At 32.7% G+C, this 16,613-nt stretch overlaps 1 protein-coding gene across 1 annotated transcript in view; it reads left to right on the top strand.

Annotated features, from left to right (window-relative positions):
- LOC107437031 (transferrin) overlaps window positions 1-15,091 on the top strand; it is a 36,030-nt gene extending 20,939 nt beyond the window's left edge. Inside the window, exons 7-12 of the mRNA XM_016048895.3 lie at window positions 2,456-2,629; window positions 2,822-3,074; window positions 4,339-4,454; window positions 7,675-7,912; window positions 11,983-12,229; window positions 14,775-15,091. Coding sequence (XP_015904381.2) covers window positions 2,456-2,629; window positions 2,822-3,074; window positions 4,339-4,454; window positions 7,675-7,912; window positions 11,983-12,229; window positions 14,775-15,026 — 1,280 coding nt within the window. The 3' untranslated portion in view covers window positions 15,027-15,091. The remainder of the gene's footprint in view (window positions 1-2,455; window positions 2,630-2,821; window positions 3,075-4,338; window positions 4,455-7,674; window positions 7,913-11,982; window positions 12,230-14,774) is intronic.
- Window positions 15,092-16,613: the final 1,522 nt, after the last annotated feature.

The raw sequence follows: 16,613 nt of genomic DNA, 5'->3' as shown, positions 1-16,613 counted from the left end.
TCCGTCAACTATTGAGGATATTTTACATCAGCACTGTTGTCCATGCGAGTCAGGTGCGGAAATCGCATCGACCCACTAACGCTGAGGTTTGAACACGGGTCAGTTCATTGGGAGGCGAGTGCTGTGTCCCCTGAACGACCACGACTTTCTCCAAAATATCGAAAAATATAATATTTTTCTTATATTAGAAAATTTCCTCTAATAAATAGAGGTGACTCTTTAAAATACTTAAATAAGCTTATTGTATATGACTTTTTAAGGATTTACGACCTCCTGGACATGGTCTAGCTTGCAGCTAGATCTTGAGGAGTAATCCCCACTCAGACACGTGAAAATGAACTGTCTGGGTCTAAGTTTGCGGAATAGAAGACCTCCAATCAGAAGCTAGAAACTTGGCTATTGAGCCACGGCATGCAGACGCATGGTGTTATTGGAAATAAGACCCAACAGCAGAAATTTAAAATGTTTTAGATTCTTCTCCTTTTTTCACACTGTTTAACTACTAGTACTGATTAACTAACTACTAGCACCGACTACTGGACCGATGACCGCGTTAAGCTACGCACGAATCACGCTGGGGGTTAAAAATTATCGTAAGACTTCTGGGCTACCTTTAACGAAACAAATAATAAATGAATTTGGAAAAGACCCCAGAAGTATTCTATGATGCTACCCAAAAAATAACAAGCAGAGATATTTTACACGATTATAGCCAAATAAAGGATGACATTCAAAACGTAGTATACCCGATACTTTATTTATGTTGAGATATAAATTTTCTTAAACATTTTTCTTAGGATCATAAAATTTATAAATTTCAAAAAACTCATTCGAATGGTATAATTCCATGTAAATTTGAACAATTCACAACAATAAAACAACCCTGAATATCAAGCTTGTTCCCACATCGCCTCTTAACACGTTGAACGTCGCGTCAGCCATTGGTGGCTGACACTGGACTTTCCATTTAGGCCGCGTCAACGACCGGTGGCTGACACTGAAATTACATTTAGGCCGTGTCAACCACCGGTGGCTGACACTGACCTTTCACATAGGCCGCGAAAAACAGCTGTATAACATGATATAGAACTAGAAAATTTACATTCTTTCATGGAATTGCAGAAAATTTATTCAAAATTTACTTAATTATTGTGATTCTTGGTTTAATAAATTCAATTTACTAGGATTTTATCCACCACTATTTCTAAACAATTCGTAGGTTTATATAATTCACAACTTTTTTCAGATATGTCAGGAAAATCACAAATATTAATTATACAAAAAAGAAGAATTAAAATACTTCCACAACTTCAACCAAAAATGTTCAACATACCAATACCAATAGTTAAAAAAGCAAATTATCTTGGCCTTATAATCAATAGCAAACTCACCTGGAATGATCACATCAAAAGCACAATATTAATCCAAAANCGAAGGGTATTTCGCGTGCCTTTTACGCTTTGTGGAATTTTCACCTTCTCAACAGAGATTGCGATCCCATGTTCTTTAAAAAAATATGCATCGTCTTAAAAGTGAACTTTGCCCTCGCCACCTTGAAATTTAGTTTAAATTTTTAATTTGTATTTTCTTGATTTTTCTTGCTTAAAAAACATTTTATGATATAGTATATTCGATAACAGAATACCTTTTTAAAAAGAGCGGAAAATAAAGGTTTTATTATACTAGGAAAAATAGCGCTTGATAATTTTTAGAATTTGTATGGATTTGTCTTCAAAGCTGTAAAGCAATCAAGTGATGGGATGTGTGGTTTTGAGTTAGTCATTTAAAACTAAACTTTTGTTAGCTCTCAGTTTTCTAAAATTTACTTTTACTCCTGTTTAAGCAGATGAATACCGATTTGAATGATGCAAAAAAATTCTTTTAACGTTAATTGCTCAAAATCAAATATAGTTATCAAAAATATAAAAACAGACAACTGTTTATCATTTAAATAACCTTCAGAAACTACTGATTCCAGAATTGTATGAGTAACATTTTGTGCGAAAAAAGTAATAGAGGGGCCAAAATAAAGCCTGCACTGATTCTGACTGCGTGATGGTCTTGTATTGTGCATGTACCGAAAGATACCTCCGAGCAAAGTAAATATACAACATCAGTTTAGTTATGAAAATTAAATAAGGATAGCATTATGTAGAATACCTCATCGACAGTGTAGTTCGGTCGAGTGAAGTCTCTTTAATGCCTTTAACTACTCCTGAGTTTGAGTTTTCGAATACTCTGTCCTCGATCAATAATTTCGTAATTCTAGGGGAAAATACAGCATCTTCCTTCGCTGCTAACACATCGTATTTTCCGCAGAAAAAAAGTATGCATAATAAATAATAGTAATGAATGATATTATATGCATAATAGTAATGCTGTTACTTAGACACATATGAATTAAGCCCTAGCATGAATGAAATGTGTTCTCTCACTATGTTTCTTTATTTTTCAGATGATCCAGAAGAAGAGGAACGTTTAGTTGGAATTCTTTTACAGACCCAATCCCGGTTTTCTATTCCAAAAGGTCGACTCCCCGATTGGTACCACAAGACTTTTCTGTCTCATTCAAAAGTCACAACTTTACGACCCACTCAACCCGAGAAGAGAAATTATGTTGACTATTTAGGTTAGATGCAAATTATTTTCTCTTTTTGATTGTTAAATATTAACACGAAATAAAAATGAAAAGAGTAAGAGCAGGATTTAAGTTTATTCTCCGATTAGGAGATAAAAAATTTCGGTGATGTACTGAGTCTGAATGATAGTTTTTAACGTGATGTCATTTTGACAGAAGTGTTCATCATAATGCTATTTTCAGGAGATTTCCTCCATACAATTCGGAAGCCTCGACACGGATGTGACAATAAACAGAATGATGTCTCCTTCTGTGTTACTTCTGAAGAGGAATTGACCAGATGCCAGGATTATTCGAGATCTGCCAAAGGAAAAGGTCTCTGGCCCGAACTGAACTGCGTGAAGACCACATCTAAGGCTGCTTGCATGCAATTGGTGAAGGAAGGCAACGCTCATTTGCTTGTCCTCGACGGTGGAGATGTTTACAGAGCTGGAAGGTATAAATTACTTGTTGCAAAAATAAGTTAGTTTTATTCAAAAACGAGTTTTAAACAATATTTCTCAACGGTTATAATTAAAAGTTTCTACTCAATCTATTTCTTACCTTTTGAAAAACACAGATATTTTTAGAATAAATTATATTCACTTGAAATTGAAATTCTCATCACTAGTAGCTGTTACGCACCAAAAGGTACAATACAATTTCCACTGGTCTTATAATAGTAGCAGTAAATCGACGTCATAGCTTGTAAGGTATTTCTTTTTTTGCGATATTGCAATGCTTAGAAGCATATTTAGACAGAGTTCTCACTCAGACATATTTCTTATCCTAAAGTTCAATTCGTAAGAGTACATTTTGCATAAAGGGTAGTAAAACCTTTATAAAAGATTGTGGTAACTCTAAAATGCATATTTATTGACAGGAGATATTTCTATTCATTCCAACGTTTGGGCAAAATGATGAAAGCACTTTTTATGCTAACTCTAAGTACACAATCTTTCTTTCAGTAAATATTTTGAAAGATCGCAAAAATGTTGGCACACTATAAAAAATCATGCTTGTAGCTTTTAGAACGGTGATATTTTTACCCATGTAAAATTTGAATCGACCAAAATGAGCGTATGAAGCTAAAAGATTCTTTTCTTTAATATCACTATAATTGATAAAAAAAAAAGCATTCTAATCTAAGTAAGCGATCTTATATAGTGATTTTAAAATTGCTGGTATTCATACTAGAAAAAAAGTTATTAAATTCCTCTCCTCATTCTGGTCGATCTAAATTTTGTATGAGTATAAATGACATCATTTCTAAAAGCTTTAAGTATGATCGTTCAAATGGCACCATTTTGCTAAAAGAAGGGTTGTTTTCATGGAAGTGTTTCTATAATTTTGATCAAACCGTGTAGTACATATCCTCCAACAACTACGAAATTTCGGTAGTTTTTAAAAAAATTTTTTTTCATTATAACAAATGTAATGCATTAATATTTTAAAAAATTAGAACTAAAAGCGTGTTGTCTACTACTACATATGCATAATTTCAAAAGTTCTGCATCGGCCGGTGTCATCTACTAAGCTCTTTTCCTTAAATCTATAATAAATGTGGAAAGAAAAATATATATTTAAAAAATTCATTTTTCATAGGTTGACTTAAGAGCAGAGTATGCTTGAAAAATGATTTCTTATTTTTTTTTTGAAAAAAAGCCTTCCCTTTCTTTTAAACAAAGCTTCTACATTAATCTTGTCTGGCACTATTTCAGATATTTTGACTTGCAACCCATTGCATCAGAACTCTACAATGGATCTGATGCTACGTACTACTCAGTTGCTGTGATACGATCTGCTTCTGATGTCACAAAACTGTCGGAATTGAGAGGTATATTTTAAACTCATACGTACATGTTTGTAGAAATGGTTGTGATTTTCCGATCGCCAACTCTGTTAACTCCTTCGGAAATCCACTCGCTCCACAAAAGTAATTTACTTTCAACTTGCCACCTTCCACTGGTCTCTCCTCTGTTATGCCCCAGGACTCTACATTGACGACATTCAGAAGTATTCACTTGAAATTTCAGAATAGGGAAAAGATTTTTACTCCCTTCCAGATAGTCCTGCTCGCCTTTTTAAATGTCGAGGAGCCTCCACGAGGCAACAGGAGACGATTTTCGATGTTCTCAGGAGACGAGAAGTAGGTTTTCCTACACCAGGGGGATGAGTAACAATAACAACATTCATGTTTGTTATCGAAACACTTAGGTTAATAGAACAATACTTCTAAAAGTAAGAAAATCTGTAGACTTCGTTGATTTTTTAAATTAAGCAACTAAATCATTGGAAAATAAATATTACTTAAATTTACTAATTATATATTACTTATATTTATATATTACTTATATTTATATATTACTTATATTTATATATTACTTAAATTTACTTAAATTTACTAATAATAAAATGTAATGATATTTTTATATTGAATAAATTATTCGTTTTATGAATTCCTAATTTTTTTAAAATTACTTCTAAGATTCTATAGCTTTTTCATGTTTCAAAGATCTCCATATACTGTCTCAAACTACTAATGAGAAATTAAAGTAAGTAGCCCAATGAGATAGTGCACTAACTTTCTCTAAATAAGAAACGTTATTTCGAACCTTCGAAACATGGCGAAAGCTGCATGTCGTCTGCAATCTGAGAGATTTGGTAGATAGTTCAGTTAAGTAAAGAATCAAAAGTATGAGTTGGTGTGTGTGCCACAACAACAGGCAACTGCTACAGAAATTTTAAGATGACATCACCTAGCTGCTTTTAATTGATGGAATTTGGATGCATATTTTAAGACAAAAATGGAAAAACTTTCATACTATTGTGAACACACTTTATAATATAGAGCAAATATTGCAACTGACCAGAAGCATTTTTCAAACATTGAAATTTTTAAACAAAAATAAATAAAACACTTGTTAATATTAATAATGTTAGCCGTTTGTCATTTCTTATGTCAATGTTAATTTTACTTTTTGTATATTTCGCAATAGCTCGAGAACATTTAAAGCGAATTGAAACATTTTGACGCACAACTATAAGATTCATTCATCCAAAGATGTAAAAAATAAATTTTAATAAATAGTAATCATTTTTTATTATTTTATTTAATATAAGTCAAAAAAAATTTTGTATTTTAAAGCATACAATTTTAAAGAGTATAATTTTATAAGGCAAAATACAAAATTATTATTCCTGAGTGGTCGAATTTTTAAAACTATTGGGACGCTATTTCCCAGATTGTGGCTACCCTCTATATTTTGGTTGTTGTCAGAAATCTGAATCCGTCGAAAAAAAGGTATATTTATTCAGAGAAAGTACGCTTTTATATCAGATATCATAATTTAAAATATCGTCTAAACTCATTCATAAGCATATTTGAGGTTACCCCTTTGAATCATTAAGAATGATTATTAGAACGTGAAGATCCGATCATTGGATCATAAGTTATTACGGGTGGTCCGTTTTTTTATTTTATTTCGCGCACTGTACGTATAGAAGATTGTTACGTCTTTACGTTCTGTGAAGAGTGGGCTAAGTATAAATTTATTTACTTACATAATCTATTCAATTTTCATTGCACTACCACTATGTTAATTCTTCTTTGAAGAGAGTAAAAGTCAGCAATAGCTAAAATAATTTACTTTTCACGCTGTTTTCTTTCTTCTTTTTCAAATTTTATTTCATTACAACTTTGTTTAAGGAAAAAATTGCCCGCATAGGTGATTTCTTTTAGTATTAAACATGTTAGTTGATTTAAACATCCCTAAAGTTGGCGGGGGCCGTAAAGGATTTTCTTTTTTCAAAAAAATTATCTCCCATAGTTTAACTGTTGATTTGCTGCATTGATTTCAATGGGGGCAGAGGGGTGAGTTTGTAGATATACTGAAACGAAAAAGAGTCAATTTAGTTTGGTAACGGGAGAGAGTTAATTATGCAATAACTAGATTTTTTTTTCTTCTTTTTCTTTTACAGAAACATGTAAATAGGAATGCTTGCCAAAGAAAAAAAAATTAATAGGGATGAACTAGTTTGTAATTGAACATAGTAAAATGTTATTTTACTCCTCCTGAAAACCAGTTGTAATTGAAATAGTTTTACTACCACTTTTTATCTCAATTTCAGGCCTGAGACAGGAACTCTTTTAAAGTTATCTTAAAGTGGTAGAAAATAGAAAACGATTTTTTTTGTGTGTATTTTCTAACATTTTAAGAGACTCACAACACGATAACTAAGTAGCCGTTTGAATTACTTATATATCGTGATAATAAATACACATTAAATCAATTTTTTAAAAAAAAAAATGAAAAATATGGCAATAAAACAAATTTTGCTACCATTGGGGAAAAAATGTCTCAAAGTAAAGCTAGTTGAAATCTCTGCTAATTCCAAGATATAAGCACGGTGCCCACATCACTTTAATCTATGACAATGTTATTGACACAATCTCTAAAAGAACCGTGGGGGCTCAGAAGATAGAGCACTCTCGTTCCAATGACGTGAACCGGGTATGAATCCCAGCGATGGCTGGTCGATACGAATTTCGCACCCGTCTCGCACCAACCACAGTGCTGACGTAAAATATTCTCAGTGGTAGATGGATATTCATGGGTTAGACTCCCCTTGCCATTAGGCTAACCATGAGAGGTTTTCGTGGTTTTCCTCTCCATGCAACGCAAATGCGGGTAAATTTTCTCAAAAAGTCTTTCACGAAGACAAATTTCTCCCAATATTTGATCCAGGAGTTCCTTGTCTTCTGGGTGGGGTTCGAAATGACAAGGCTACGGAGTTGTGTTACAAGTGTTGTGTAAATGACAAGGCTACGCAGGAAAACTCGTAAACCCAAAATTGGACAAGTTTAAAATTAAATAAAAAACATCTCTAAAATAATTTTCCAAACGGTAGCAAAAAAGTTATTTTTACAAAAATATATTGTATCGTCAGCAAATAAAGGTTTAAATGTTATATAAAAGAGATTTAGCAAAAATAGAGTGCAATCAGGCATTCTGATGTGTATTTTTTGTAAGATATAAGAAGAATTTTGTTTTCAGGTTTGCGTTCCTGCCATACTGGAATCGGAAGAACGGCTGGATGGGTCATGCCAATCGGAAATCTGTTGGGGGAGGGACTGTTGCCACCAGGAGACTGCAATCATGCTACTGCAATCGCCGACTTCTTCTCAGCTGGAAGTTGCGTGCCCGGCGCCAATGATACAAAATACAACAGAGAGAGGACACGAAGCGAAGATCTCTGCAAGCACTGCATTGGAGATGAAGAGGGACTCAACAAGTAAATCCACATGTTACCGTGAAGGACCGATTGCAAAAATCGCTTTGGAGAAAGTCCAAAATATTTGCTATATTCGATTTGATATTAATTTAATCGTTGATGTTATTATATTTATTCGATATTTTAATATCAGCTGATGATATATTAGGAGAAACATCAGTGTTCGAAGTAGCGGTTAAATGCATACTGGACACTTGGCCTTAAAATAAAATCAGTGCGTGGAGTCCCTCCACGCGGAAGAAGTGAAACTTCGTAATGTGGAAATGAAAATAGGAAGGGGTAGAAATTGATTTTTAGTGAAATCATATTGTTTCTTCAAGACAAACTTTATTAACATTGCTTACAATTCACAATTGATCGCATCTTTTAATTATCATTTTCGAGTGGAGAAATATCCAAATCTATAACATTTACAATGGGATTATGATAACTAAAGTAAGATACGAAATGTTTGAGTTCTATTTTTTCAATATTTCTTGCAAAAACTGCATCAATGGTAGTTCCCCCTTTGGTTGTTGGATCATTCCTACCATTTATCATTTCCAATCCAAATTTGTCTTTAAGGAAGGTTAATAATGTTTCAGCTTCAGGTAACGAGAAATTCACATTAAAATCTCCTGCAAGGATCACAGGCAGCTCACAATAATCAATTTCTTCACCAGTAACGTCTGTCAGAGCTTATGAACCTGCAGTGGATTGTGGCAATAAAGATTTTGCAATAAATAATTTAATATCCTTCATGTCTGCATTTGGTGAAATATAAATGGCAAATAGAATCAAATCAATTTCTTCGGATTATTTTCGCTGTAGTTGACTATGCACTCTACAGCACATATGTCTCCAATCCTTTTTGACGTTGAAATTGTCACATCAGGGTTTTATACCTGAGTAAGGAGCTTTTATATCTAAATGTGGAGTCACAATATGACATATATTTTTCTGATTGTGATAGATAGCAAACCCTGCATTCCGAATTTTGTTACGTTGAAATCTTACAATGAAATCAAAATTTGGTATAGAACAGGAGGTTCCTTATCGTCCATAAACGTTTCTGATAACATTAAAATGTTCCATTTTTTAAAAACTCTATCCGTCAAATCATTGGCGTATGCACGAACACTTTGACAATTGAATGCTACGATTGATAAGTTTCTTTTCGAGTTGATAAATTTACATAGTTCTTCATCCAAGGTGGAAAGTGGATTTTGACGCAATTTCATCATCTCATTCCGTAAAGCGACACACGAGCGGTCGTTACTCCCGTTCCCATGGTAGCGTTAAACGTTTAACGCAACCTTGTTGGAAGTCGCATTAGAAGTTTCACTTCAAAAACATTAATGTAGGGCATACCGGACAAATGTATGTCTGGCAGTGACACTTAGCTAGACCTAGTATATATTTCGGACATTTACCAAAGCGACTATGTCAACATTCACCTTCAACAGCTACCCATAATGGTCATTCACAGTAACATACAAACCTACTACGATACAGGGTGTTCAAAAAATATGGAAAATCAATAAAAAAATCTCATATGATTAAACGTCTCAAAATACAAGTAAATATTTTCAAAAGATATATTTAATGATGCCAAACTCAAGCTCCCATCCTCAAACTCTTGGGGATGGTGGTCAAGATCAGTGCCCTTAGGAAGACATATATAAATTGCTTCATAATTTCAAATTATCAATATATAATTGTTAGCATATAAATTGTGTTTACTTTCTATGTATTCTCCTTCTTGTAAATATTTATGGAAGATAAAGTAGGCGACTCCTTCAAGGCATTAACGTTAAACACGGTGAACTAAAATCCTTCCGAAAAAAATTAAAATTGGAAAAACGAGGCAACATTTATTTTAAAAATCTACGAGTCAATGAAATTCAAAGTCAAACTAGTTTGCATTGCCAAATATGAAAATAACACCTGAAACGGGCATATAAAAAAATACACAAAATTTAAAAATTTTATATGCATGCTTGGCATTAATGGCCATTAGTAACCCTAGATAATTCCATTGAAATTATATTTTTTAATAAATTATTTTTTATTAATCTACATAAAAATAATTGATAAAATTTTGAGTTGAAAGGTGTATAAATTATTTTTACACCATCACAGTTTTGCATCAATTTAAAGTAAATTTTAAATAGCCAAATCAAAAAATTTGAACCAAATCGGTCGAATAGTGTGAAAAGGTTTTTTTTTTCTTCTCCTGGCTCGTTATTTGGTACACTCAGAAGAATGAGAAAACCTCTATCGTATACATATATATATTTATTTTACTTTCTGTATTATTAATTTATATATTATTTACAATTATGCCTATTTTTAAAAAAAGTTCAGAGTTCTACTGGAGCCACTCTTTCATTCTATACTCTATCATGTCCATAATATGATTTCTCACGAGAGGGTCCTTCTCTTTTTAACTCCTTTCCTTCCCAAGATAAGGAAATAACATTTCCCAGGTCCCTCACCCACTGACCCCCCCCCCAGGTCAGGGGACATTCAGATGCGTGGCAGCGAAATCAGAATCCTGAAAAATAGTTTCTGAAAAGTCCAAATAGTTTCTGAGTGTTTATTTACAATTGATTTTTCGATAACTATTCAACTGATTTCGTTCAAATTTTTTTTAAATTTGTCACTTAAAATTCTTTACTTTAAAATAATGTAAAAATCTGTCTGCTTTGTTACTTAAACAAACTTATTTTGGTCTTATTAAGACTTATTAAGAAATTAAAATTATTAATATACAATTTCCATGCTCAATTATCAGTCAAAAATTTCCTAAAATTCCTATTAAATTTTGAACAATCACTTGTGGGTCTAGTACTTATTTAAATAAACCTGAAATCTGGCACCATTTTTTCTAACTGCTTAAATAAAATTATTAAGGTTTTTCTTGGATTTTGGCTAATAATTAATCTAATTTTGAATTTATAAAATAAAATAAAATTAATTCCATTGTGACTTTTGATTTCCAAGATCTTTTCAATAGCATTCCCCTTTCTGAACTAAAATATGTTCTTTTGAGTGATTACTATGATAACAAAAATGTCCTTCATTGTGGTTTTGATTATTGGAAAATGCTAATTATTAATGGGTTTTTTAAATAATAATTTTTAAAATGGAAAAAATAGTTTTGTTCAAATTGATGAAATACCACAAGGTTCTAATTTTTGATCAATCTTAGCTAACTTATTCTAGAGGCTGAGCTTAAATAAGCTAATTAATTAATGCAAACGATATTTCAAGTTACGAAAACAGTCACAAAAACGTACTTTCTCTGAATAAACATACCTTTTTTTCAAGGATTCGGATTTCTGATCACCAAAATATGGGGAATAGCAGCAATCTAGGAAAAATGGTTTTCAGTTTAGTTAGGTGAGTTTGGTTAGGTGAGCGATCCAAAGTTTGGACCCCTTAAATGTTAATTTTACTTTTCGCATATTTAGCCATATCTCGAGAACGTTTAAGTTAATTGAATTATTTTTGCTCACAAAATCCGTTTGATTAAAGATAATTCCAGGCAAAAAATTAAGTTTAGTAAGTATTTATTATTATTTTATTTAATAATAGTCAGAAAAATTTCGAATTGCAAGATATACAATTTGTAACATAATTTTAAAAGTATTTTTTTTTACATGACAAAATACAAAATTATAGCAAAATCGGTCGATTAGTTCCTGAGAAATCGAATGTTTAAAAAGTCGTATAATTAATAATTAGTAATTAATAAGCATATAGTAATTTATTAGCGTAATTCAGGTTACCCCTTAGAACCATTAAGATCGTGTTCTAGAACGTAAAGATCCCATCATTAAATCAAAAGCTATTCAGGATGGTCGGTCCTTTTTTTTTTGGAGCACTTTACATATGAATTCGCTGTCCGCTTTAAATATTACATTTTGTGTTTTATTCAATATTTTCTAGAATTTTTATTCCCTATTTTATGCTTGATTTGTTTTATTTTACATTTTTTGCTTAATTTTTTTGGAGTAACCTTTCCCCTCCTCCTTCCCCTAATCTCTGAATGTTCAAATGAAGAAATATTATGTGTGATGTTTCAGGTGTTCACGTGATTCAAAAGAGCGGTTCAGTGGGTATGCAGGAGCCCTGCGTTGTCTCTCCCAGGGGAAGGGGGACGTAGCCTTCGTAAAGCACACCACAGTTCCTGATTATACAGATGGGCACAGTCAATTGCCCTGGACCAGGGACCTTCTCTCTTCTGATTTCATGCTCCTATGTGACGGAGGTGGAACTGCTCCGGTCATCAACTATCAACAGTGCAATTTGGGAAAAGTCCCTTCACACCAGGTAAAATAAGAGACATTTTTGATGATTTGTTTTTATTATTTTCTGACAACTACTAAGAAAACGCTCAATTATGTTTGATTTTTCTTTTAAGTTGAGAATACGTAGTTGCACTGACGTTACTACTTAAACTAAAACTTTGTTTACCAAAGTACCTATAATTATAGACATCTTAAATGAAGTATTGTGATACTCGGTTCTAATTTAATCACACAGAGATTGGATACGCTCCGAAAAGTTTAGGACAATTTCTGTTTCTAAAATACTCGTTCACGAGACTTAAAAGAATTCAAAAGGGGAAACGGTTTTTATCTCACTTCTGTTAAGTTTTTCTGTTACGTTACTCTTGATAGACATCAAATCGAGGCTATAAAATAAAGACCTCGAGAGGGAAACATAAATATTTTTACAGCAATGGATAAATAGTCAATTCTCTGAGAAACTACAAAGAAATTTTCGAGTAAAGCAGTTAAATTTGTAATGACTTTGGAACAAATTTAAATTTTGGAGAAAAAAACATGATTTACAAGCAAAAATTTCTTTTATCCCATCTAATCTTACAGTTTTGCGTCCTATAGATTTTGCGCAGCAAAACAATATGTCATATAAAATTATGCAAAGCAAAAAGAATTGTTAAAAATTCTCAAAAGAGCATCTAAGATTACAATAACTTTCGAACAAATTCGAATTTCGAAAAATGCTATCCAATTAACTTCATAAAATGAAATGGCCCTTTCAGCAAGTCAAATTTTAACTATATAATTGCATTTTTGTCGTCTGCCGAGTGATCCCCGTGATAGTTTTTGATTTTTGTTTCATCATAGTTGGCCAGGCAGCCCAATATGAGTCAATGCCTCTGGAGATTTCTCCATAATGACTTCCGATCTATCTTTGATCTTCAATTCTTTTCATTAATTGCCAGAAAATCAGAATCCACTGAGTCAGCCCATCTCAACCGCGGCCTTCCCCGCTTTCTTTTTCCAGTGGGTCCAAAAAACAGTATCTTTTTTATTGTAATGTCATCACTCATTCGAATCACGTGGGTCATCCAATTCCTTCTATTTATTTTTATGTATTTAATAATATCAGGTTGTTTATAAATCTTGTACAGTTCAAAGTTAAATATCTTGCTCCAGTTACTGTTTTCATTTACACCACCAAGTATACTCCACAAAATCTTTCTCTTAAATATTGCGATGCATTTTTTCTCCAGTTTTGTCACTGTCCAAGCTTAAGAAGCGCATGTCAAAACTGGTTGGACAAGAATTTTGTAATTTAGGAACTTTGTTTTTCTAGAAAGAAAACTAGATTTAATAAATCTTCTCAGCCCATAGGCAGCCCTATTTACCAGATTAAGTCAGTTTTTTAATTCAGGAGTCATTCTGTTGTCAATAGTAATTATTGATCGTAAGTAAGTAAAATTCCTCACTGTTTTAAATCTATAAAAATCTATTTAAAGACAGGGGTCTGGGATTCTGTTTCTTGAGAACAACATATATTTTGTTTTACCTACATTTATGACCAAGCCAATTTGTCTTGCAGCCACCTCAAGGGCAAGAAATAGGCAGGAAGGGAACGAGCAATTACATAAACATCATCATAATATGCAAGTAATTGTACTGATCTAGTAAAAATGTGACCATTGCTATTGATGTTTGAATCACAATCACGAATAGCTATCTCAAGTGCAATATTAAAAGGAAGACAGGAGGGAGAATCTCTCTGTCGAACAACTGTAAATGTGTCAAGATTTTCTGACTGAGACCCCAGAAACTTAAACTTACACTTTGTATCTTTCAATGTAATTTTCTTCAATTTAATGAGTGTTGAAGGTATTTTAAAATGTTTCAAAAATATAATTTCTATTGATACTATTAAAAGCAGTCTTGAAATCAATAAAAAGATGATGTGTTTCAATGCTAAATTCCATTGACTTCTCTAAAATCTAAAGGAGATAAACTATCTGATCTTTAGTTGATTTTCCAGCGCGGAATCCACATTGATATTTTCCTGTTTGCGAGTCAACAAATGATAACAGCTTGAGAAATAAAATTGTAGATAGAATTTTATAAGTTATTCAAAGAAGACTAATGCCTCGATAGTTGGCACGGGTTATATAATCTCCTTTCTTGTGAATTGGACACAAAATGCTTATATTCCAATCCATTGGCATGATCTCAGAGTGCCAGATGTCAGTCATAAGTTCAAATAAATTCCTGAATAAGGTAGGTTCACGATTTTTTTAGTAGCTCTGATGAAATAAGATCGTGTCCCGAAGCCTTCTTATTCTGTTTTTAATTGCAGCCCCGATCTCATCAATAGTTGGAGCCTCAACTTGTATGCCGTTTCTGAATTCAGGAGCAATTATTTGAATATCCTCCCAATTTTCATTAAGAAATTCTTCAAAATATTCATGCCATCGCTTTAAAATGTCTTGTTTATCAGTAATAATTTCACCAGATTTGATTTTTGTTTAACAGTTTATAATTCTCGAAAGTTTTTTTTATTGCTTTATTGTTGTTAATTTTTTGTTATGAATTATTTTCAGGTTGTCAGCAATAAGCAGAACCTGTCGCGAAAACGAAGACTTATCCTGGTTCGATTTTTGGCAGACACCTCGAAATATTTCGCCAACGATTCCACTTTCTATCGCCTGTTCCGTGCCGGTGATCAACCGGACCTTCTCTTCAAAGATTCGGCCACTGGACTGAAGGTGACACGCTTTGAAGATTCTTATGAAGACGTTCTGGGACCAAAGTTTATGGAAGCATCGAGTGTCACGGATCCCAAACATTGTTGAAATCATTTCTGGTCACTTATTTGTATAAAAGTTGATTCTTATTAAAAACACCATTTTTTTTCCGATTCCAGTTCTCTTTTAGTTTCTTCTTTATTATTTTTTTTTCAAGGGAGAGTCTTGAACATTAGACCATAGTAGTTAATTTTCTCACCTAGTGGAGGAATTTTGAATTCAGCATTTGTTGTTGAAACAAATAACGTGTCGTCGGAAAGCTTTTTATTTTACACGTAGTTTATATATGGGGTTAATAATAGCATACATGTGTGTATGAGAAAATGGACATAGCTTTTACGTTTTTGATACTTCTCTTATATTTTAATTTTTATTTTATAATTGTCGTTGAACAGCTGACCCAAATTTGGGTTTAAGACTACTAATGTTCACGCCCGTAGCCTTGTAATTTTGAACCCAATCCAGAAGACAAGGGAACTCCTGGATCAAGTATCAGGAGAGATTTGCCTTCATGGAGAGGACAAATAATAGGAGAGAACTTGGTGGCACTTATAGCTGTCTTCCATTTTGTGCACTATTTTTCTATTTTATTTAATTTTATAACCATCGTTCAACAGCCGACTCAATTTTGAATTTACGACTACTAATGTTCAACTCCGTAACCTTGTAAGATTAAACCCAAAACAGAAGACAAGAAAAGATCGTCTGGATCAAGAATTGGGAGAAATTTGCCTTCCTGAAGGACTTTTTGATAGAACTGACCCCCATTTGCGTTGCATGGAGAGAAAGTTCGCGAAAATCTCTTGCGGTTAGCCTAATGACAAGGGAACTCTGACCCATAACCCATCTGCTACTGATGATATTTTTACGTCAGCACTGTGGTCGGTGACAGCCGGACGCGGAATTCGTATCGACCAGCCATCGCTGGGATTCGAACCCGGTTCACCTCAGTGGAAGGCGAACACTATCCCCTGAGTAATCACGGCTCATACTTCTCTTACAAAAATTATTTTTTAAGTAATAAACTAGTGAATCCATATAAATTCACAATGTGATGTCACCCATTTGCCTGATTCACATTTGTTTCTTCTTTCAAATCAGTACCTTTTTCGAAATAAGCTCGAAAGGCTCTTTTTACAAGATTTTCACGGGTCCTTTAATTTAGGTATAACTAAGTCTTATAAATGAACATTGTAAGAATTTATTTAATTTTCTAAAAGTTACTTAATTGTTTAGTGTTATGAATAAGAGGAGATTACCTGAACTCAAGGGCGGGGTCAGTGATTACCTCGTAATGATTACGTTTAGTGTTTTAATAGCCATTATTTTGAAAATCAGATATAAATCTGAAAATTTGATAGTTGCATTTTTTGATTGGCTTTATTTTTTTCATATTTAAATAGGTTATGAAAAATGAATTTTAGGCAAAGTTTAAGCTCCTAAAAATTTTTCCCTCCCCCGTAGAAATTTTCAAAGTAATTTCATTAAAAGTGAAATATATGTATGATTTAAGGTTATGATTAATTTACTCAATAAATTATAGCATAATTATAATTTATTATTATATTATACTAATATACCATGATTTAAAAAGTTCCCCCATAGCATTTAATAGAACATATATTAATAAAAAAT

This window comes from Parasteatoda tepidariorum, chromosome 6, assembly GCF_043381705.1.
Source record: "Parasteatoda tepidariorum isolate YZ-2023 chromosome 6, CAS_Ptep_4.0, whole genome shotgun sequence".
NCBI classification, from domain to species: Eukaryota; Metazoa; Arthropoda; class Arachnida; order Araneae; family Theridiidae; genus Parasteatoda; species Parasteatoda tepidariorum.
This window is presented reverse-complemented; position numbering and strand designations above follow the sequence as displayed.